Source organism: Ascaphus truei, chromosome 3 (assembly GCF_040206685.1).
Source record: "Ascaphus truei isolate aAscTru1 chromosome 3, aAscTru1.hap1, whole genome shotgun sequence".
In the NCBI taxonomy this organism is placed as follows: Eukaryota; Metazoa; Chordata; class Amphibia; order Anura; family Ascaphidae; genus Ascaphus; species Ascaphus truei.
Genome location: NC_134485.1, coordinates 3413898 through 3438128, shown reverse-complemented (window position 1 = coordinate 3438128; position 24231 = coordinate 3413898). Strand labels below are relative to the sequence as shown.

Sequence of the window (24231 nt, the reverse complement as noted above, 5' to 3'; positions counted from 1 at the left end):
AGAAATGTTTTGAATGTGAGGGGCGAATGTGAGAGAGGAGTCGAGTGTGACCCCTAGGCAGCGTGCTTGGGCTACTGGGTGAATGATTGTAGTTCCAACAGTAATGTGGAAGGAGGTAGTAGGGCCAGGTTTGGGAGGAAGTATGAGGAGCTCTGTTTTAGCCATGTTGAGTTTAAGGCGGCGGAGGGCCATCAAGGATGATATAGCAGAGAGACATTCAGAAACTTTGGTTTGTATGGCAGGTGTAAGGACAGGTGTTGAAAAGTATATTTGTGTGTCATCGGCATAGAGGTGATAATTAAACCCAAAAGATGTTATTAGGTCACCTAGAGAGAGTGTGTACAGAGAAAAGAGAAGAGGTCCCAGGACAGAGCCCTGGGGTACCCCCACAAAGAGATCAATAGAGGAGGAGGAGGTGTTAGCAGAAGAGACACTGAAAGTACGATGGGAGAGGTAGGATGAGATCCAGGATAGAGCTTTGTTCCGAATACCTAGAGTATGGAGAATGTGGAGGAGAAGAGGGTGATCCACTGTTTCAAATGCTGCAGAGAGGTCGAGTAATATGAGCAGAGTGTAATGACCTCTGTCTTTGGCAGCATGGATGTCATCAGTTATTTTAGTGAGGGCTGTTTCTGTGGAGTGAGCAGTGTATAAGCCAGATTGTAGAGGGTCTAGGAGAGAATAGGTGTTGAGAAAATGGAGCAAGCGAGAGAATACAAGACGTTCAAGGAGTTTAGAGGCAAAAGGCAGGAGGGAGACAGGTCAATAGTTAGAAAGACAGGTAGGGTCAAGCTTGCTGTTTTTGAGTAATGGTATGACTGTTGCATGTTTGAAGGAGGATGGAAAGGTTCCAGAGCAGAGGGAGGAGTTAAAAATGTGTGTGAGCATAGGGATTATAGTAGGAGCTAGAGGTTTTAGGAGATGGGAGGGAATGGGGTCAAGAAGGCAAGTGGTAGAGGGAGAGGAGGCGATCAACAGCGACACATCCTCCTCTGAGACAGTGGAAAAAGAGTCCAGGAAGGCAGGAGGAGAGTTAGGAAGAGGTGTAGGATGGGAGGAAGAAACAGAGGGGATGTTCTGCCGTATGGATTCCACCTTTTCCTTAAAATAGTCAGCAAAGTCCTGAGCGGAGATGGAGGAAGGAGAGGCAGCTGAGGGTGGTTTGAGTAGAGTATCAAAGACAGAGAACAGTCGGCGTGGGTTAGACTTGTGCATGTTGATTAGTGCAGAAAAATAGGCTTGTTTAGCTGGCGAGAGGGCAGAGTTGAAACAGGATAGCATAAATTTGTAGTGAAGGAAGTCTGCGAGAGTGTGAGACTTCCTCCAGAGGTGTTCAGAGGAACGAGTGGAGGAACGCAGCATGCGCGTGTGGGAATTTAGCCAGGGTCTAGGGTTAGAAGGGCGAGTGCGGCAGAGAGAAAGCGGGGCATGTAGATCAAGAGACGAGGACAAGGCAGAGTTGTAGTTCCTGACCAGGTTGTCAGGGTCTGTAGCAGAGCTGAGAGAGGAGAGGGAGGAGCTTAAAGTGGACTCAAAGTCAGGTAAGTGAATAGAGCGCAGGTTTCTGCAGAACCGAAGGGTAGATGGAGGTGGAGAAGCGAGATAGAGAGAATGAGATGAGGTGATGGTCAGAGAGAGGAAAAGGGGAAATGGAGAAATCAGAGAGAGAGAAGTTTTTAGTGAAAACCAGGTCTAAGTAGTGGCCATCCTTGTGGGTGCTGGCTGCAGTCCACTGTTGAAGGCCAAAAGAAGAGGTTAGAGAAAGAAAGCGGGAAGCCCAAGGGAGAGAGGGGTCATCAATGTGGCAATTGAAGTCCCCAAGGAGAAGAACAGGGGAGTCTGAGGAGAGGAAGAAAGAGAGCCAGGATTCAAAGTGAGAGAGAAAGGCAGAAGGGGAATGAGTAGAGGTAGGTGGGCGATAGATGACCGCCACATGGACCGGGAGAGGAGAGAAGATCTGGACAGTGTGAGCCTCAAAGGAGGGAAAAGCAAGAGAGGGGGGAATAGGAAGGGTTCGGTAACGGCAGAGAGAGGAGAGCAGGAGCCCCACGCCTCCACCCCTGCCATCAGGGCGCGGAGTGTGGGAGAAGGAAAGGCCACCGTAGGAGAGGGTAGCTTCCAGAGCAGAGTCAGACTGAGTGAGCCAGGTCTCAGTTATAGCAAAGAGAAGCAGGGAGTGAGAGAGAAAGAAGTCATGTACAGAGAGGAACTTGTTAGAGAGGGAGCGAGCATTCCAAAGGGCACAGGAGAAAGGGAGAGAGGAGGGAGGGTGGTAGGGGATGGGTATGAGGTTGGAGGGGTTAACACCAGAAGGAGTAGAGGTTGCAGTTGGCAGGCGAGGACGAGCGCATGTAGAAATAAGGCAGGCACCAGGATTGGGAGAGATATCCCCAGAAGCAAGGAGGAGAAGCATGGATAGAAAGAGAATGTGTGAGGATGATTTGTAGGGGTGTTTTTTAGTGCAGGGGATATAGCTGTGTGGTGTCAGAGGGCGCAGGTAAGAAAGGAGTTCATGTGAACTGAGAAGTGGTGAAGGAAGGAGAGATGGAGATATATGAATAGAGTTAGAGACATACTGAGGCTGGTAAAAAGAAGTGCATAATTTGAGAAGAAGTGAAGTCGCAGCAAATATAAATGGTAAAGGCAGCATCACAGCAGTAATGATGCAGTCTGTATAGATGATATCCTCCTTTCCAGCGTAGTTCACATGCAGGAATCAGGGCCAGTTGGGGTGTCCAACCCAAATAAGGAAAACAAACCATCAATATGACTAAATTTGCGGTATTTAGTCATTTTGATGTTGATCCTGATATCTTTATCAACAAAGCTAAAAAAAATATTTTTAGCGCTACAACGTTGAGGAAACCAATGCATTTTTCCTTATCGGAGCTTGATGTATCCAGGCCCAAATCCCTTACAGAACAGTGCAGCTGCTCCTGCTGGGATGTTACAGGGGATCATTGGATTCCCTCTGAGCCCACCCCTGCCCAACTGCCTGGTTGCCTTCCGTTCCTCTGGCGCTGCGCGCGAAAATCAGAGTCATGTTATTGACTGCTCCGAGCTCGACTCTGCGCTGCTCTGCTACAAGCCTGAGAATCAATAATAGGCTAAAGTATCTCTACGCATTACGCAGTCAGCACTGCTTCACTAGGAACCTCCGGAGGAACACAAGGAAGTGAGGCAGGAGAGGAAGAACACGCGGGGAATCCAGTGATCTGCTGTAACATCCCAAAAAGGCCGAGCTCGTGGTGTCGGCGCGGGCGTGTGCTTCTGTGCGTACCCCCGCACACACTCCTGCAGCCCCAGCGATGCGTGAGTTAGATGCAAGAGATGGTCCGCGGCGATCGGGGGGGGGGGGTGCGGTGCGTATCAAATGAGTCACGGATGCGTCACAGAGCTGGTTCACTCTCATTGGCTGAACCAGCTCATGTGACACTGATGTCACACAACTGCAGCCCGCAATTTCAATTCCTGTTGTGGCGTAAAAATATAGCTGCGTCGACGCATGCAGCACTTGAGGATATACCTTAGAAAATCAGATAAGAGTCCTTGAAGGGCGCGCGGACGCAAGCGTGCACACATAGCGCCTCTGCCACCGTGAGCTCGGCCTAAGAGCAGCTGCACTGCCCTTGAAGTGATCTGACCCTCTTTGGTTTGTGATCGGATATATTTATTTGTATATTTCACCAATTTAATACATTTCTATGCTGTCGCCCCCCTATGGCCTAAACTAAACTTGCACCACAGCCCTGAATATCATTATAATGTTTGTGTCACAACTTCAGTTTGACTCTTCAGACGGTTACATTAGTAATTTGTATAATAATAATAGTGATCACATGTGTGCTTTTACTTTGCTTTATAACTCCCTAAGTGTTTAATTCAGTTATGTCTGTGCAGACTTGCATTGTTTTAGTTACGTGTAGGTGCAGCGCACACAGAGCCATTCTTACACAATATGTGCTTACTGTGAGGAACACGGCTTCTGTCGCTTTGTCCCTATAGATACTGTGAGGAACACGGCTTCTGTCGCTTTGTCCCTATAGTTACTGTGAGGAACACGGCTTCTGTCGCTTTGTCCCTATAGTTACTGTGAGGAACACGGCTTCTGTCGCTTTGTCCCTATAGTTACTGTGAGGAACACCGGTTCTGTCGCTTTGTCCCTATAGTTACTTTGAGGAACACGGCTTCTGTCGCTTTGTCCCTATAGTTACTTTGAGGAACACGGCTTCTGTCGCTTTGTCCCTATAGTTACTGTGAGGAACACGGCTTCTGTCGCTTTGTCCCTATAGTTACTGTGAGGAACACGGCTTCTGTCGCTTTGTCCCTATAGTTACTGTGAGGAACACGGCTTCTGTCGCTTTGTCCCTATAGTTACTGTGAGGAACACGGCTTCTGTCGCTTTGTCCCGATAGTTACTGTGAGGAACACGGCTTCTGTCGCTTTGTCCCTATAGTTACTTTGAGGAACACGGCTTCTGTCGCTTTGTCCCTATAGTTACTTTGAGGAACACGGCTTCTGTCGCTTTGTCCCTATAGTTACTGTGAGGAACACGGCTTCTGTCGCTTTGTCCCTATAGTTACTTTGAGGAACACGGCTTCTGTCGCTTTGTCCCTATAGTTACTTTGAGGAACACGGCTTCTGTCGCTTTGTCCCTATAGTTACTGTGAGGAACACGGCTTCTGTCGCTTTGTCCCGATAGTTACTGTGAGGAACATGGCTTCTGTCGCTTTGTCCCTATAGTTACTGTGAGGAACACGGCTTCTGTCGCTTTGTCCCTATAGTTACTGTGAGGAACACGGCTTCTGTCGCTTTGTCCCTATAGTTACTGTGAGGAACACGGCTTCAGTCGCTTTGTCCCTATAGTTACTGTGAGGAACACGGCTTCTGTCGCTTTGTCCCTATAGTTACTGTGAGGAACACGGCTTCTGTCGCTTTGTCCCTATAGTTACTGTGAGGAACACGGCTTCTGTCGCTTTGTCCCTATAGTTACTGTGAGGAAAACGGCTTCTGTCGCTTTGTCCCTATAGTTACTGTGAGGAACACGGCTTCTGTCGCTTTGTCCCTATAGTTACTGTGAGGAACACGGCTTCTGTCGCTTTGTCCCTATAGTTACTGTGAGGAACACGGCTTCTGTCGCTTTGTCCCTATAGTTACTGTGAGGAACACGGCTTCTGTCGCTTTGTCCCTATAGTTACTGTGAGGAACACGGCTTCTGTCGCTTTGTCCCTATAGTTACTGTGAGGAACACGGCTTCTGTCGCTTTGTCCCTATAGTTACTGTGAGGAACACGGCTTCTGTCGCTTTGTCCCTATAGTTACTGTGAGGAACACGGCTTCTGTCGCTTTGTCCCTATAGTTACTGTGAGGAACACGGCTTCTGTCGCTTTGTCCCTATAGTTACTGTGAGGAACACGGCTTCTGTCGCTTTGTCCCTATAGTTACTGTGAGGAACACGGCTTCTGTCGCTTTGTCCCTATAGTTACTGTGAGGAACACGGCTTCTGTCGCTTTGTCCCTATAGTTACTGTGAGGAACACGGCTTCTGTCGCTTTGTCCCTATAGTTACTGTGAGGAACACGGCTTCTGTCGCTTTGTCCCTATAGTTACTGTGAGGAACACGGCTTCTGTCGCTTTGTCCCTATAGTTACTGTGAGGAACACGGCTTCTGTCGCTTTGTCCCTATAGTTACTGTGAGGAACACGGCTTCTGTCGCTTTGTCCCGATAGTTACTGTGAGGAACACGGCTTCTGTCGCTTTGTCCCTATAGTTACTGTGAGGAACACGGCTTCTGTCGCTTTGTCCCGATAGTTACTGTGAGGAACACGGCTTCTGTCGCTTTGTCCCTATAGTTACTGTGAGGAACACGGCTTCTGTCGCTTTGTCCCTATAGTTACTGTGAGGAACACGGCTTCTGTCGCTTTGTCCCTATAGTTACTGTGAGGAACACGGCTTCTGTCGCTTTGTCCCTATAGTTACTGTGAGGAACACGGCTTCTGTCGCTTTGTCCCTATAGTTACTGTGAGGAACACGGCTTCTGTCGCTTTGTCCCTATAGTTACTGTGAGGAACACGGCTTCTGTCGCTTTGTCCCTATAGTTACTGTGAGGAACACGGCTTCTGTCGCTTTGTCCCTATAGTTACTGTGAGGAACACGGCTTCTGTCGCTTTGTCCCTATAGTTACTGTGAGGAACACGGCTTCTGTCGCTTTGTCCCTATAGTTACTGTGAGGAACACGGCTTCTGTCGCTTTGTCCCTATAGTTACTGTGAGGAACACGGCTTCTGTCGCTTTGTCCCTATAGTTACTGTGAGGAACACGGCTTCTGTCGCTTTGTCCCTATAGTTACTGTGAGGAACACGGCTTCTGTCGCTTTGTCCCTATAGTTACTGTGAGGAACACGGCTTCTGTCGCTTTGTCCCTATAGTTACTGTGAGGAACACGGCTTCTGTCGCTTTGTCCCGATAGTTACTGTGAGGAACACGGCTTCTGTCGCTTTGTCCCTATAGTTACTGTGAGGAACACGGCTTCTGTCGCTTTGTCCCGATAGTTACTGTGAGGAACACGGCTTCTGTCGCTTTGTCCCTATAGTTACTGTGAGGAACACGGCTTCTGTCGCTTTGTCCCTATAGTTACTGTGAGGAACACGGCTTCTGTCGCTTTGTCCCTACAGTTACTGTGAGGAACACGGCTTCTGTCGCTTTGTCCCTATAGTTACTGTGAGGAACACGGCTTCTGTCGCTTTGTCCCTATAGTTACTGTGAGGAACACGGCTTCTGTCGCTTTGTCCCTATAGTTACTGTGAGGAACACGGCTTCTGTCGCTTTGTCCCTATAGTTACTGTGAGGAACACGGCTTCTGTCGCTTTGTCCCTATAGTTACTGTGAGGAACACGGCTTCTGTCGCTTTGTCCCTATAGTTACTGTGAGGAACACGGCTTCTGTCGCTTTGTCCCTATAGTTACTGTGAGGAACACGGCTTCTGTCGCTTTGTCCCTATAGTTACTGTGAGGAACACGGCTTCTGTCGCTTTGTCCCTATAGTTACTGTGAGGAACACGGCTTCTGTCGCTTTGTCCCTATAGTTACTGTGAGGAACACGGCTTCTGTCGCTTTGTCCCTATAGTTACTGTGAGGAACACGGCTTCTGTCGCTTTGTCCCTATAGTTACTGTGAGGAACACGGCTTCTGTCGCTTTGTCCCTATAGTTACTGTGAGGAACACGGCTTCTGTCGCTTTGTCCCTATAGTTACTGTGAGGAACACGGCTTCTGTCGCTTTGTCCCGATAGTTACTGTGAGGAACACGGCTTCTGTCGCTTTGTCCCTATAGTTACTGTGAGGAACACGGCTTCTGTCGCTTTGTCCCTATAGTTACTGTGAGGAACACGGCTTCTGTCGCTTTGTCCCTATAGTTACTGTGAGGAACACGGCTTCTGTCGCTTTGTCCCTATAGTTACTGTGAGGAACACGGCTTCTGTCGCTTTGTCCCTATAGTTACTGTGAGGAACACGGCTTCTGTCGCTTTGTCCCTATAGTTACTGTGAGGAACACGGCTTCTGTCGCTTTGTCCCTATAGTTACTGTGAGGAACACGGCTTCTGTCGCTTTGTCCCTATAGTTACTGTGAGGAACACGGCTTCTGTCGCTTTGTCCCGATAGTTACTGTGAGGAACACGGCTTCTGTCGCTTTGTCCCGATAGTTACTGTGTAATATGTTGTAAATATGTTTCTGTTATATTTCTAGGTAGGAAAAGGGAGGTCTGTGCGCACAATTCAGGTGAGAATTCCTGCGTTTTTGCGCTCTGCTTAGGCTGCGTCCCCGCTGGCGCCGGCCGAGCTGAGCATGCGGCGCTTGCTGCTTTTACTTCCTGTACTATATATGTATAAGTCCCTGCTCACGCGGTGCACGCACTAGTGTGCAGGCATGCACGCTCACTCAAGCTTGGCGCTTGAGTAAACAAAACAAATTGACTTTCAAGCGCACTCAACATGCCCCCAATGCCACCCCCGGCCGCGCTTGCGAAACAGGCAGGACACCCGGCGCTCATGCTTAGAGCGTTGGTGACGTCACCGCCCGCAAGCATGAGCGCGGTCAGCGCCAGTGGGGATGCAGCCTATGTTCCTTTTTCGAACTTCAATACACTTCACATAGTCCAAGGAGGTGCTTTTTAGGGGGTCATTCTATGTCACGGGAGCTCACTCAGTTCTCAAGAGCCAGCAACAGTCAAGGTTTTAAACATATCCCCGCTTCAGCACAGGTGTCTCAATCAGTTCCTGCTTCAACAAAGGTGTCTCAATTTGTGGCTCAGTAATTTTGATTTAGCTACCTGTGCTGAAGCAGGGATCTCCTTAGCACCTTGCCTGTTGGTGACTCTTGAGGGCTGAGTTTGGCCATCCCAATTCTATATACTGTACTCAGAAGCGGACACTGTAATATATAGAATGATCCCCTTAATTGTTGTGCCCTGTTCAGCATTTGCTATTATAGGTCCCAGAAATAAATCACTTTACAATATTTTGCAAGTCCTGTTGTCAGCAAAGCCATTCATGTACTAATTTAATGAATACAATTACAATATCTCAATAAAAAAATTAAACGTGTGTGTGTAGGTTTTGTGATGCCCACACCATGTTGCAGTCTCTTTTAGTCCCAATTCAAGGCTGGAAACACTGTATTTCTCTATTTGGGGTTTATTTACAGGGATTAAATCATACATCAACAGGCCCACCGTCCCTTTAAGTCAAACCAAATCATAAAATAAAATACCTATTCCCGTTAGGGAAAATAACTCAACTTTTCTTCAGTGCTTTCTAACAACAGCTGGCCAACTCTTCTGGTTCCCAGCTTCAAACATGCTCTTGTAAATACACCCCACATGAACGTATACAGTCTCTGCACATACAGTCATGTGAAAAAGAAAGTACACCCTCTTTGAATTACATGGTTTTACATATCAGGACATAATAACAATCATCTGTTCCTTAGCAGGTCTTAAAATTAGGTAAATACAACCTCAGATGAACAACAACACATGACATATTACACCGTGTCATGATTTATTTAACAAAAATAAAGCCAAAATGGAGAAGCCATGTGTGAAAAACTAAGCACACCTTATGATTCAATAGCTTGTAGAACCACCTTTAGCAGCAATAACTTGAAGTAATCATTTTCTGTATGACTTTATCAGTCTCTCACATCGTTGTGGAGGAATTTTGTCCCACTCTTCTTTACAACGTTGCTTCAGTTCATTGAGGTTTGTGGGCATTTGTTTATGCACAGCTCTCTTAAGGTCCCACCACAGCATTTCAATCAGGTTGAGGTCTGGACTTTGACTGGGCCATTGCAACACCGTGATTCTTTTCTTTTTCAGCCATTCTGTTGTAGATTTGCTAGTGTGCTTGGGATCATTGTCCTGTTGCATGACCCAATTTCGGCCAAGCTTTTGGTGTCAGATAGATGGCCTCACATTTGACTCTAGAATACTTTGATATACAGAGGAGTTCATGGTCAACTCAATGACTGCAAGGTTCCCAGGTCCTGTGGCTGCAAAACAAGCCCAAATCATCACCCCTCCACCACCGTGCTTGACAGTTGGTATGAGGTGTTTGTGCTGATATGCTGTGTTTGGTTTTTGCCAAACGTGGTGCTGTGCATTATGGCCAAACATCTCCACTTTGGTCTCGTCTGTCCGAAGGACATTGCTCCAGAAGTCTTGTGGTTTGTTCAGATGCAACTTTGCAAACCTAAGCTGTGCTGCCATGTTCTTTTTACAGAGAAGAGGCTTTCTCCTGGCAACCCTTCCAAACAAACCATACTTTTTCAGTCTTTTTCTAATTTTACTGTCATGAACTTTAACATTTAACATGCTAACTGAGGCCTGCAGAGTCTGAGATGTAACTCTTAGGTTTTTTGCAATTTCTCTGAGCATTGCACGGTCTGACCTTGGGGTGAATTTGCTGGGACGTCCACTCCTGGGAAGATTTGTGACTGTTTTGAATGTTTTCCACTTTTGAAAAATCTTTCTCACTGTAGAATGATGGACATTAAATTGTTTGGAAATGGCCTTATAACCCTTCCCAGATTGATGGGCAGTAACAATTGCTTCTCTAAGATCATTGCTGATGTCTTTCCTCCTTGGCATTGTGTTAACACACACCTGAATGCTCCAGACCAGCAAACTGCTAAAACTTTGGCTTTTATAGAGGTGGTCACATTTGCTGATGATCAATTAATCAAGGGCATTTGATTAGCAGCTCCTGTCTGCTACTTAGCATCTTAATTCCTATGGAAGCAGTAAGGGTGTACTTAGTTTTTCACACATAGCTTTTCCATTTTGGCTTTATTTTTGTTAAATAAAGCATGACACGGTGTAATATATCATGTGTTGTTGTTCACCTGAGGTTGTATTTACCTAATTTTTAGACCTGCTAAGGAACAGATGATTGTTATTATGTCCTGATATGTAAAACCGTGGAATTCAAAGAGGGTGTACTTTCTTTTTCACATGACTGTAATAATCAAGGGTTTGCTTTATCTGTTTAGTCCAGGGTTTGGAACAGACTGTGATGGTGAAGGGGTTAACCAGGCTCACTAAGAAATGTTATGCCCACTTGGTTACCCCCTGTTCCGTGTGTTGAGGTCCTAGAGTGTCAGCTCTTGGACCTAGATGTCAGAAATGCATTACAGTAACAGTGTGCAAATTATGTGACATTAAAGATTTTTCTGAGTTTTGCCTTTCCTGGGGTGCTGGGACTGGGATAGTTCTAGGCTGTAAATTTCAGGGTGGGTTTGTCGGAGAAAGTCTTTACAGAATGTGTCTATGTATCGGGGTTCCAAAGTTACAGGATACCCCAAAAAATGTATCCAGGAATCGAAATAAATGAATAAAAATTCTCGTATATATCAAAGCCCATTGCTCCCGGGCAAACTCAGACCCTGAAAAACGTTATTGCGGCTCACCGCCAGGATTCCTGCGGCAGCATCATCCAGACAAGTTAAACGGGGCATGAAGGGGTTAAAGTATACTTGCAACATACAGGAGGGTCCCTAGTGTAAGGGGTGATGCACAAGTACATGCCCAGAGACCCTGAACCTAGTATAGGGGTTCAGGGGATGCTCCAGCTGTGTGATAAAGCTGAGAGTGGTTTCTGTGTGTAAAAGTTTAAAAGTCATTTGTAGAGTGTGGCAAGAATGAGGCTAGTGAGTGTAGGCAGTTTATCCCCTCACTCCACCCCTGACACCAGAACAGGGACTTACACCTTTCATCATACAAGATACAGGACACAGTACATTTTTTATTAAGAGTAATATTTAATCTGTATATGCACTGATGTCCTGTCCATGAACTGTGGGATTTCCAAGTCCTGGATTCCGAGGGACCAGATGGCTACCAAGCTTGGTGCCTCTGGGTCTATGCGGAACCGGACTTGAAAGCCTCAGGCACGCCAAGGTGTTAGCACAGGAGGGTGCTGCAGTTCTGCTTGTACCCTCATCCTGGGCTAACACAGGGCTATCCGGCCCCCATGTGCCAGAGCCCAGACTCTGTGGAGCCTGGACAGTGGATAGGCTCAGTATACAAAGAGGCAGAGGTGCCAGGTTGGTGCATGCCCCTTTGCAACCTGAGAAAAGGTGCCCTCCCGGCTTTACAATGCCGGCAAATCGGTGATTGGCTGGCAGGAGAATTCCAACACTCTGATAGGCTGTAGATGGGACACTGAAACCAATAAGGAGCCTTGCAGCCAATCAGGAGCGCAGATTCCAAGCGCCAAACCAACAGCGGCAAATTCGAAGATGCTCTGTACTGAATAGACGTGAGCCCTTCAAGGATTTTGACTAAAAAATTCTTCTAAGTCCCACTTCTGAAGAACGTAGCGGTCACGTTCTGGCATTACATACCGAAATCAGTTCCAGGACTTTCGTGAGTACCTCCCAGTCATTGGAAAGGGCTCCTACAGAGGTAATTTTTGTGAATTTTATATAAAGCATAGATTTATTCGTTAGCCCCGTTCCCAGTAAGTGTGTTAACCCTGTAAATTGTGTTACATTGTGTGTATGTATTTTCCTGAAATAAATTACAATTTATTTTACCTCCTTGCTTTGCTCATTCAATAATCCTGGTATAAAAGGTGTTGATAAAACCTAGTCTCCCGTGACAATTAAGTCCAGATGCAAGGGGTACTTAGTAGCATCATACCCCTCCACCCACTGTTCCCCGTGCAAAGCCATGTGGGAGTCAAACAGCATGTAAGACTCTCGGGGTGTGAGGATTCGGGGGTCACGACAGCCGCAGCGTGACCTCTCCTCACCTCATGTTGCGCCCGCTGCTGCAGGGTGTCCCCCTCGCCGTTCCCGTCCGGTCCCCATGGTTGGGGGACTCCCTCCTCGTCCCCGGCGAGCGGCTGCTGTTCCGCAGGCGGCTGGGGCTATGGCGGCTGCTGCTGCTGCTCATGGGCGCGCGCGCCGGATCTAGTTAATGTATTCACTGCTCCTGCAGTGAGGCCCCGCCCCCAAACACACACAGCCTACAATAATGCTTAAGACTGCTCACCTGCGTGCTTCTCTAGGCAGCCTATCTAGGACAGCTTCATACACTCCTCCAGGTCTGCCTCCTCTTCCTATTCGCCAGCCGCACTATATAATGCCTGTCTTGCCATTCCCACATCGCTCGACATAGTCTCTGCTTACGGACGTCTATTCTGGCTCTCCCTTTGCTCTTCATTATTCAGGTTGCGACCCGGCTTGGCAGACGTTCCTCTCTGGCTCTGGACCCCGGCTCCCACTTGACCTTGCAGCTCCTCTCATCCCTCGACTACTGCTTGGACCTCGACCTCCAGGATCTCTCTCTCCCTGACCTTGGCTAACGGCAACGACTTTGTATCTTCTGTACCGATACCGGCAAGTATTGCTACACCTATTCACACCTGGCCTGGCAACGCCAAAACACCACACTCCGGACACGCTCCTTCTGCTGCGGGTGCGTGCATATATACGTCCCCACCTCGGTATAAGGGACGAGTCTGGTCTGCGGGCAGCACCGGCGTAGCACGGGGCCGTTTCACCTCGGACCGGAATATGCCCCGGTACACTTCTGAGGTGAGGGCATACTGGGTGAGAAGGAGGGCCTTCACATGTCCATAGTCATTACCGTCCTTGTGTATGATGGCCTGGAGAGTCTCCTTGGCCGCATCAGACAATAACAGGTCAAGCCGCAAACCCCAGTCCCGCTCTGGTACCTTGTATCTGTGACATTGGGCTTCAAAATTCCTGAGAAACCCATCAATCTTGTCAGTGCCATCCACAAACTTCCTGAAGCTGTGATAGTCCACTTGGGGGGGTCCTTGATCCCCATTAACCAGGTGGGAGTGTGGGCTGATGTTCCTTGTATTGCTGTAAACAGCAGGACCTTTTTGTCCAGGGTCACCCCCTCTCTCCATGAGGTAAGGAGTGCGGCGATTCTGGGGATGGCAAGTCCACCCGAACCGGTGCCCCAATAATGTCCCTCCTGGCACCCGCTCCCTTCCTATGTCCTTGCTCTGCCACCGGGGCTGGATTAACCTCCTGCACCGTGGGCTGAAGTGTTATCACCGCAATTGCAGCTGAAAGCAACTCCTCCTCTGGTGAAGCCATATGGGCTTCTTGAGCTTCCAAGTCCTCCTCCAGTAAAGTCTTTGACCGAACGTCTGTCGGTAGCCCATAGCTTTCACACCGGGCAACAATCTTGGTTCGGTCCCACGACCAGTGGCCCAATCACTTGTCCATCTTCGCCTGAGGGCGCAAAGCTAAGGGGTACAGAGAACCTGTGTTTTCCGTGCTTTGTGAAACGTGTGTAAGTTACTGTTTGTTTTTGGAGCTCGCAATCTTCGAGTTTCCCGCTATGTGATAAGACCCCGCAAGATTTTATAATATAGGCTCAATCAATCCCATCTGTTTTAACACCTTGGAATCACTGAGGCTTTCAAGGCTGGACTCCGCACAGACCCATAGGCACCAAGCTTGGTAGCCACCAGGTCCCTCGGAATCCCTGACTTGGAAATCCCACAGTTCATTCACAGGTTATCAGCATATAAACCTATTAATCATAACTCTTTAATAAAATATACTGTGTCCTGTATCTTGTGTGATAAAAATGAGTGAGTCCCTGTTCTGTTGTCATAGATCGAGTGAGGGTATATACAGCCTACTATCACTAGCCTCATTCTTTCCACACTCTAGAAATAACTTTTAAACTTTTTACATATAAGCAATCACTCTCAGCATATCATATAGCTGGAGCATCCCCTGAACCCCTATGCTAGATTCAGGGTACTTGGGCATGTACCTGGGCACCCCTCTTTATACAAGGACCCGCCTTTATACCAGGGATCCCCTGTATCGTTGCAGGTATACACTAACTCTTTCATGCCCATTTACCTTGCCTGGATGATGCTGCAGCAGGGATCCTGGCGCTGAGCCGCAAGAACGTTTTTGGGGTCAGAGTCTGCCCGGAGTAATGTGCTTTGCTGCATCCGAGAATCTCACTCGATTCCCGGATCCAACTTTTGGGTATCCCATAACTCCGAAAACCCGATACATATTCACATTCTGTAAAGACTTTCTCTGGCAAACCCACCGTGAAACTTTCAGCCTAGAGATCTCCTGGTGCCAGCACCCCAGGAAAGGCAAAACATTGAAAAATCTTTAATGTTGCATAATTTGCAAACAGTCACAGCAATGCATTTCCAACATCTACTTCCAAGAGCTGACACTCTAGGACCTCAACACATGGATCAGGGGTAATCATGTGATCTTAACCTTTATTAGTGAGCCTGGTTAACCCCTTCACCGTCACAGCGACCATGGGCTTCACTCTCCCTGGTGGAATCTCTGTTACTCCTGGTTGCAAGTTGAAGAGATCTCCATGACGGTCTAGGGCAGATACCTTGCAACAATCCTCCAACAGAATGGGATCGATGGTTAGGCAATTCAGAGTCAGTTCGCCGGCATCTTGCAGGTAGGCCCGTATTACGGCCCACACTATGTTGGTGTTGGTTCCCAGTATGATCGGGGGAACTGGGATGCTCTCTGGGTTCGGAGCATACCAGCGCCTCCATATCCATAGGGTGCGATTTGCCAGTGTTCAGTTGCCAGATCTCCAACCAAACCTTCACTACCCCGTTGACGGGGTAACCTTTATTACTGAGCCCTCGTAGTTTCATGGCCTCTGCCGACTGTAAAGGACAGTGTTGAAGATGTTGATTGTAGATCTCCCTGTACACAATGGTCACTTGTGACCCAGGGTCCAACAACACTGATGAATAAACACGTCCACAACAATGCGTATGATGGCAGCAGGTCCCACCCGACTTTAAGCGTCCAATGGTGGGGTTCCATCGTTGGGGCTTGGCTCGGAAGAGGTGTCATCAGGTACGGCTGATTCGGCTGATTCGTAAGGTGTCTCGTCCGTCTGGACCCTGCAAATCATTATGTAAGAATGGACAGTCTGAGTGGGGGAGTTTTTTTTTCTGGGCAGGCCCTTGACATGTGACCCTTCTGACCACTGTGGTAGCAGGTGTCCCAGTGCATCTGTACCAGTTGGGCGGCAGGGGGCCGGAGTCATTCGACCAGCCTCTGTCTCTTAATGGCTTCAGAGCACGACCACTCATCTGTCACGTGAAGGGCATGTTCCCTCCAGGTCTCAAACCTTTCTTCTTCTAGAGGCGTGGGCACTATCCTAGAGAAGGCCTTGAGCTTTCTGTAATTTTGCGACTGTGATGACATAGTTATGGCCTCCACTAATTGCAGTAGTGTCACTCCCAGGGCAGAGCCGCCACTTGATAAGCGAATTTCACTGGTAGGCCTTGGACTAGGGCCTGAGGTAGCTATAGGTGGGGGACTCCTGGACCAGCTGGTTGCCTCTTGTAGGGCACCCGGGATGAAGGTTACTCGTGGTAGTGTTGCGTCTACCCTGTTGGGAGTACTTGAAACCGGAGCAGTAGTCGGCCACCCCCTGGTGAGATGGGAAAAGGGTGACATTTCGGCTTGGGAAGGGACCGCTGAGGAGAGTACTGAGGTGAACATTTCTTGGATTTCTGGTAAATCAGAGTATATGAGGGGGTAGCCCTCTGGCGAGGCCTCTGAGGGCTTGTAAAGTCTAAGGGGCATCTTTCCGGCATATTTCCCGACCTCCCATCAGTAATATGGTACTCCACTGGAAGGTGGAGTCAAACTCTCGCCCCCTTATCCACACTTTGTCTAGGCCGGGAGTCGTCTGAGGTGGTCCCGGATCTCTGTTTGGTCCAGGAGAATGTAAACGTTCCCTACTGCGACTATGACTACTAAATGATATGCGTTTTTCCTAATGTAACAAGGGACCAGACTATTCATCTTCACTGAACAGATGTACCCACGTAGGAATTATAGTGAGGAGATAGTTTCCTTCGGCATGCGAAGTCGCATGCTGCGATCGGCAGTGAGTCTATCTCTCTGCACATGCGCATTCAGGTTAAGTTGAGTGGAATGTTTTCTATCTCTCTGCGCATGCGTTGATTGTATTTGCACGATCGGCTGTACACATGCTGATTAGTGAAGAGGTATGTCTCGTTACGCATGCGCAGATGTTTCATACTCTATGCAGGAAGTTTCCCTCTCTGCATATATGCATCTAGGCTCATACCAGTCACTCGTCGTTCATCTTTTCGCGCGTGTGCGGAATACATCTGCACTATTGGCTGTATCTTCTAGGGCATGCACGACCACATTGCTTGTTATAAGAGGATTGAATCTCCCCAAATGTATTTATATCTACACTGTGATCGGTGGATTCCGGAATGAGCATGCGCACTGACAGTATTACAGTGACATTAGATGTATTTGTTTGTGCATGCGCTAATGAGGTTGTTGATTGCATCATCATGGCAACATGTGCCTTTAAATAGCTCCGCTTTTCTGATTTTGCTAAAATGACCCTGATGAAGCTCCGTAGCTGGAGGGAAACGTGCATAGAGCGTGTAGTGATGTCATCAGCCTCCGTTATGGAGCTGTTCTAGTTTTGAGTTACAATTTTCAAGCTGGTCAGAGCTGTGTCCCCCATGAAAGAGTCACATTTAAAGTGTCTGACAGAGTTAATTTTGGAGTTATAATCTCTGGATGTTTTCTTTCTTCATCTTCTATATCTTTCTAATTTGTATTATAGGCTAAAGCTGGTAAATTCCGGGCATTATTGAAATCCCTGCTCTCTGATTGGTTAAAATTCCGGGCATTATCTAATCAGTCATGGCCCGGAATTTTTGGCAGCTTGCCAAGTTTTTCAGCCAATCAGCTTTCAGGTTTCATTCACAAAGAGTGAAAATTGCACTTAGACAGGGGAGGTGATTGGACAGATCAGCCAGCAAGGCACTGACTCCTCCCCACCCTGTCTGCAGAGAGCTCTGCTCAGGAGAGTGAGGGGAAAGGTGTGTGTGTGTGTGTGTGTGTGTGTGTGTGTGTGTGTGTGCGTGCGTGCGTGCGTGCGTGCGTGTGTGTGTGTGTGTGTGTGTTTTGTGGCTGTAAAGGGGGGCAGCAGAGTGTTTTATTAGTGTGTGTCTTCTGTTGGTGTGTGTTTTGTGGGTGTAGAGGGGGCAGCAGAGTCTTGTTGGTGTGTTTCTGCTGTGTGTGTTTTGTTCTTGTAGAAGGGGAGCTGCAGTGTGTGTGGCTTCAGTGTGTGTTTTGTGGGTGGAGATGGGGTGCAGAGTGTTTTGTTGGTGTGTGTCTGCAGTGTGTGGGTGTACAGGGGGCTGTAGTGGGTGAAGAGGGGGTGTGTGTGGTGTGTGTTTTGTGGATGTAGAGGTGGCAGAGTCTGTTTTGTTGATTTGTGTGTCTCTGCAGTGTGTGTTTTGTGGGTGGAGGAGGGGTGCAGAGTGTTTTGTGTGTGTGTGTGTGTGTGTGTGTGTGTGTGTGTGTGTGTGTGTGTGTGTGTGTGTGTGTGCAGTATGTGGGTTTACATGGGGGCTGCAGAGGGTGTAGAGGGAGGCTGCTGGTGTGTGTATTATGGATGTAGAGGGGGCAGCAGTCTGTTTTGTTAGTGTAGAGTGTGTTTTGTGGGTGTAGAGGGGGCTGCTGTGTGTTGTGTGTGTTTTGTGAGTGTAGAGGGTGGAGCAGGGCTGCAGTGTGTTTTGTGGGTGTAGAGGAGGGGGCTGCACAGTGTGTAGGGGCGACTGCAGAGTGTGTGTTTGTGTATATAGGGGGGGTTGCAGAGTGTGTGTTTGTGTGTATAGTGGGGGAGCTGCAGTGTGTGTGTGTGTGTGTGTGTGTGTGTGTGTGTGTGTGTGTGTGTGTGTGTGTGTGTGTGTGTGTGTGTGTGTGTGTGTGTGTGACGAGATAGTTTCCTTCGGCATGCGAAGTCGCATGCTGCGATCGGCAGTGAGTCTATCTCTCTGCACATGCGCATTCAGGTTAAGTTGAGTGGAATGTTTTCCATCTCTCTGCGCATGCGTTGAATCTATTTGCACGATCGGTTGTACACATGCTGATTAGTGAAGAGGTATGTCTCGTTACGCATGCGCAGATGTTTCATACGCTATGCAGGAAGTTTCCCTCTCTGCATATGCGTATTTAGGCTCATACCAGTCACTCGTCGTTCATCTTTTCGCGCGTGTGCAGAATACATCTGCACTATTGGCTGTATCTTCTAGGGCATGCACGACCACATTGCTTGTTATAAGAGGATTGAATCTCCCCAAATGTATTTATATCTACACTGTGATCGGTGGATTCCGGAATGAGCGCGTGTGTGTGTGTGTGTGTGTGTGTGTGTGTGTGTGTGTGTGTGTGTGTGTGTGTGTGTGTGTGTGTGTGTGTGTGTGTGTGTGTGTGTGTGTGTGTGTGTGTGTGTGTGTGTGTGTGTGTAGGGGTCTGTGTATATGTACAATTTACTTTAAATAAATTTGCAGTAAAAGCATAAGAATGTAGACAATCATGCTGATTAAAATCTATATGACTACAAAAATTGATCTTTTTTATGAAAAATTAAAAATAAGCCTACATTTAGCTTATAATAGTAATAATCCCGTCAGAACAGGGCATTACTGGCCAATAATGCCCTGGCTAGATTAAAGTCCCTCGGCTTTGCCTCGGGCCTTCAACTCTTCCAGGGCATTATTGGCCAGTAATGCCCTGTTCTTCAGGGATTATTACTTAAATCATGGATGAATTCTGAATATCTGGACAAACATTCTGATTTATTTCTTCAAACAGGTATGTGTCTGAGCTGAATTCTACAATCAATTGCTACAGAATTTAAAATGTATGAATTGGTATGTGTCTGTGAGTTGATTAGGTAACCCCTCCCTTAATTGTTAGTCAAGTGGTTGTGTTTTAGAGTATTTAAGACCATGGATCTAGGCTGTGAAGTCATTTGGCTGTGTGTCCCATCAAAGTGTCTGACAGAGTTCATTTTGGAGTTGAAATCGGAGGTGAAGGTTTGAGGAAGATCTGGACTCTGCACAGCAACAACTCTGCCACTGTGAGAACTTAACTCTAAAATTCTCTGTAAGTTCCGCATCAAACCTCTTAGAGTGTAAGCTCTTCGGGGCAGGGATTGCCTTTCCTACTGTCTGATTTTGCTGCGCTTATTGTATTATTATAATTCCCTGTACTGTATTCTTTGTGAAGCACTCGGTGCACTTTTGATGCTATATAAAAAAAGACATACAATACAAAACATCAATATGCTTAAGGAGTATTTTGTACCGAGTGTGGCATCAGTGCTGGCTATCTGTAGCCCACCGATGGCAATTCTCTGCCTGACCTCCTAGGGGAATCTAGGCAGGGGGGGGGGGGGGCACCAGCACAGGTAGAGATAGGGACCCAGCTCAGTACACAGCAGAAGGTGCAGGTGAGTGTGATGCTAGAGCACTGACTAAGTAAAAAAAAGATCAGCAGACTGGCCGCTCCTGACAGAGATCAGAACTCACCAGCAAAAAAGTGTAAAAACAGTTTTATTGATCTACATTAAAAAGATACGATCCACAAACAAAAAAATGAACCTCCTCCCACGCGTTTCACCCAACAACTGGTCTTCCTCAAGGAGTGTAGTTTGCAGGGGGGGGGGTGGTACTACTTAAACCTCTCCTCCAATGATTTAATAAAGTAAAACACCTGTAAAACATATATTAAATGACAAAACAAACTAATAGGACATGGGGTGAAACCTATGGCTCATAATATTAACACCATAATAACTTTTAATTGCATGGGTAGAAAGATTATTTGTAACCATTCAAATGAGCCAATTGTATGACTTATATACATAAACAATAGGTCTGAATACAGAGTGGGACGTAAGGTTTTTTCTTTAGTCCCACACGTCCTAGACAGCCATATCACTATATCCTGGTTTGTTTATTCATTGAACCTGGGGTCTTTCGTTTTGATCCCCATTTCTGCCCTTGTTTCTCGGTATGTCCCTTTAATTCAGTGAAAGCCCGTATTTAATATTGAGTTTTTATTTGTTGGTCCAAATATTTTTGTATCTATGATTTAAAATGTAAGAAGCTATGAGGATAGATCAACAAGATTATATATTATATATTAACTATTTTTCTGACAATGTTATTATGTCTAATCTTTGTATAAAATACTTTAAAATCTAGACATATTTTCATATTCTTGGAGACTTAGTCATAAATCTCTGCAGGGTGGTTATCTTACTAACTATCCATTTAAGTTCACTTTGACATTGCATGTTTGAATTCCAAGCTTATTTGTATAAAGCAATAGTAATACTTTAGATACAATAGTTGGTTACATATTTGAGACATGGAGTAGGTATAACAGTTTCCATTACTTTATGTAAGGAATCCGTTCCTGGTTTTGCCTGGGTTCACTCTTGCAGAGTTGGTGAGTTCTCAGACAGGACTTCCCTTGGATTTGCAAGCACTATCACCGGTGCTTGCAATCACTGCAGCTCTGTCTCTCTGCTCTGGCATTGGAGGAATTCCCACACACCCCTGTCTTGGGATTGGCTATCTGCCCTTCTTATACTGGGCTCTCCTTTTCTCTCATTGCTGAGCATAAACCAAGAGTCACTTGGATATAACTGTGTTTGCCACAAACACACCTGCCTTTGCCTTGTTCTTGAGACCTGCTGCATTCACCCCAGGTAGAGGTCTGCTTCCTGGTTCCTGTACTGAAGCGCTGGACCCCCAGTGCTAGTCTTGCCTTGTTCCTGAGACCTACTGCATTCACCCCAGGCAGAGAGGTCTGCTTCCTGGTTCCTGTACTGAAGCGCTGGATCCCCAGTGCTAGTCTTGCCTTGTTCCTGAGACCTACTGCATTCACCCCAGGCCTCTGCCTTGACTTGTTCCTGAGACCTGCATTCTCCTCTTGCAGAGACCTTATCATGGGCTGCTCCTGCTCCTCGCGCAGTGGCCATTCCCGCACTTCAGCTCCTACGCTGAAGCGGTGTGCACATGACTTCCTGAACAAGAAAACAGGATCGCCGGCAAAACCTCCGGGTAAGATACATACCGGAGGCAGTAGACACTTAGATGCTATGCTCCTATTTAGTAGATTTATTTACATATCTGGTGATGAAATAAGTTTAGTTATATATTTTATATATTAAAAGTAGAATAGCAATACAAGTATATACACATGTATTATATGTATTCAGCACCCAACAGGTTAACATGTTATCAGTCCAACATGCTTCTTTTATGAAAGGCTCATGGTCAGCTTGGAAATCAGGGTTCACATGTGGTTATAATTGTATAAACATTCCTTAGGTATCAATGTCTATGTGTCTCGGGTTCCTGTCTGCCAGCAGAAGGTCCCTAGGGTTTTACCTCCAGAGGAAATCAGTCTGTTTAATCAGGAGAGAAAGAGACATTGATTGATGAGTTCTTTGTTCAGAAAAGTATAAGAATCATGGGTAATGTAGTTTAAACTACTATCCTTCTGTATTTTCAACTGACAAGTAAGAGTATGTATGTATCTTTGCTATGTAAAAGCTTATTGAAGATTGAAAGCTGATTGAAGAATAAACTACTGATATATTTGAACTGAAACTGAGTCCTGATTTTCTGAAGAAGAAACTTTTGTAACATAATGGTGGAGAATGCAGCGGGCATGGACTAACAGCTAAAAGGAATAAAAAGGTGAGAGTTATCGTGTCTCCCAAAAGGAGAGAGGGTTTCCATAGACCTTATTCCTAGTCTGTAAACTTCGCCCATGAAGATCCGGAATTGAAAGACTTCATTCAAGGAAATTGGTTCCAGTTCAGGAGGAAGATTCGGTATACCGTGAGGATAAAGGAAAGACGTCTGTTATTTTGTGAAGTACAAAGACCAAGGAAAGAGACAAATCAGCAACCCAAGGTCGCCTGGTTACTTCATTTGGGCCCGGAATAAGGCGGGGTGTCTCTTGAGCAAAGATACAGAAGAAAAAGGGGTGCTATATAGTGGAGGAGTGCACGCTTCCACTTCAGAACCCCTGTAACGGTACGTTATTCGTTACTTACATACTGAAGGAGGGTAGTCACGATAATCAAATTTAAAGGTTTTTTTAGTCCATATATTGATTATCGTTTGAAGATGGACTGGCTTAAGAGAAAAGCCTCCAAATATTCTTTGGATACCAACATCTCTGGGGGTAATCTTTTGGATATTTGGGATGATTTTATGTTGTTTGTCTTAGATGGAATTAAAGACGTAGAAGGGAGAAAATTTGAAATGTTTAAAGATGAAAAGAAAGTAGGCTTGTTAGCAAAAGGTTTTATAGATACTTCAAATGCAATGCAAGAGTGTTATAAAAAGGAAAGTGATGGTTGTATTGTATGTACTCAGTCTAAAGACAAGAGGGATATATTGATGGGGGCAATAATGGGTGTTACCACGCACAGTACTTTAAATATGTCTACACCACGTGGTCCACAATCTATGCCTCGCTTGTCTAGACTCAGTACTCCAAGAGTACCTGCTTATAATCAAATGTCTGATTTAATGAGTAAAATAGTAAATGCTATTGACAACCTAGATCAGGTTTTGGATAATGTGACTGTTATTGAAACAGTTGAGACAGGTACTTCAGAATCTGCTGAGGAGTCACCTCAGGTACAAAAAATGAAAGTGCGTGTAGGACCATTAAAAGAAGCTCTTGGTCAGAATCGCCTCACTGTTGATCTGCTGCGGGCAGCAGTGCGAGCTTTGAGTGACGATGCTGAAAAATTGCAAGAGGTTCAAAAAGACACTATTCGCAGTGTGGGTGATTTAATAGACCGCACTGAGGTATTGTGGAAAGTTACTGATCCTCTATCACAGGGAATACAAGTATTAGAAGGTACTAAGTATGCAGAAGAAAAAGTTAATTGGGATTTGCTAAAATCTGATTTGTCCAATCATTTGCATACTGTGACAGGCTCTTCTAATCTGGACAATCTAAAAATGTCCAAGTTGGTAAAAGACTTTCCTAAGTATGATGAGAAAAAAGGTCCATTTTACAATTGTGGTATTTTTGAAGGAGAAATAACAAAAAGAGGGTTTGACAATGTTGATGCATACAAAATGTTGTTAATTTGGTTACCAGCTGCCCTTAGTTCATGGGTAAAATCTAAATTTGAAACCATGATACAAAATCAAATTTTGCAAGATGATGAGGCACAGTGGGGAAAAGGAGATGATGATGAAGTGTTAAAAAACATTTTCCCTTCTGAGACTCAAAGATTGCTATTGGTAGTACAGAGTGTTACGGGAGTTGAGAGACTGCTCCCGAATGTTCTGGACTCTTTTAAAATAAATAAAGAGGATGACATGAGAGTTTGTGCTAGTATGTGGACTAAGGCATGGTGTTTAATAAATAGCAAAGATCCTGCCAAAATGACAAAAGATGATGATAAGCAATGTGTTATTGAATTTGTCAGTAAAATTCAGGGGTTATCAGATGTAGTAAAATTTAGAGCATTTGACTCACCTAATGTGGATCATGCTGCATCACAGATTTTGGAGGCTCGAATGCTTTTTCAAAATAAGGGCATGGAAGCAGCCAAAGTCTTTGCTTATCAAGGTTTTGAGGATGAAGGATTTGGTCATGTAAACAGTTTACATTATCTTTGTGAAGCATTGATGCAAGCAGGCTTAAAATTGAACACACAAAAAGTACAGCTGCTGCAGTCAAAAGTTGCTTTTTTTGGGAGTGGATATTACAGATCAAGGTAAATCTCCACGACAAAAACGTGTAGAAGCAGTACAATTGTTACCTAGGCCACTTACAATAGGTGATC

The 24231-nt window shown here is 46.1% G+C and overlaps 1 protein-coding gene across 3 annotated transcripts in view; it reads left to right on the top strand.

Annotated features, from left to right (window-relative positions):
* LOC142491243 (ecto-ADP-ribosyltransferase 5-like) overlaps positions 1 to 24231 on the top strand; it is a 35179-nt gene that overhangs the window by 4771 nt on the left and 6177 nt on the right. Inside the window, exons 3-4 of one of the 3 annotated variants that reach the window (XM_075593517.1) lie at positions 7740 to 7772; positions 21345 to 21469. In XM_075593517.1, the coding sequence (XP_075449632.1) occupies positions 7740 to 7772; positions 21345 to 21412 (101 nt within the window). In that variant the 3' untranslated portion in view covers positions 21413 to 21469. Of the gene's footprint in view, positions 1 to 7739; positions 7773 to 14378; positions 14420 to 19208; positions 20636 to 21344; positions 21470 to 24231 lie in introns of those variants that run through there. The other 2 variants (XM_075593518.1, XM_075593519.1) reach the window with 2 other exon arrangements.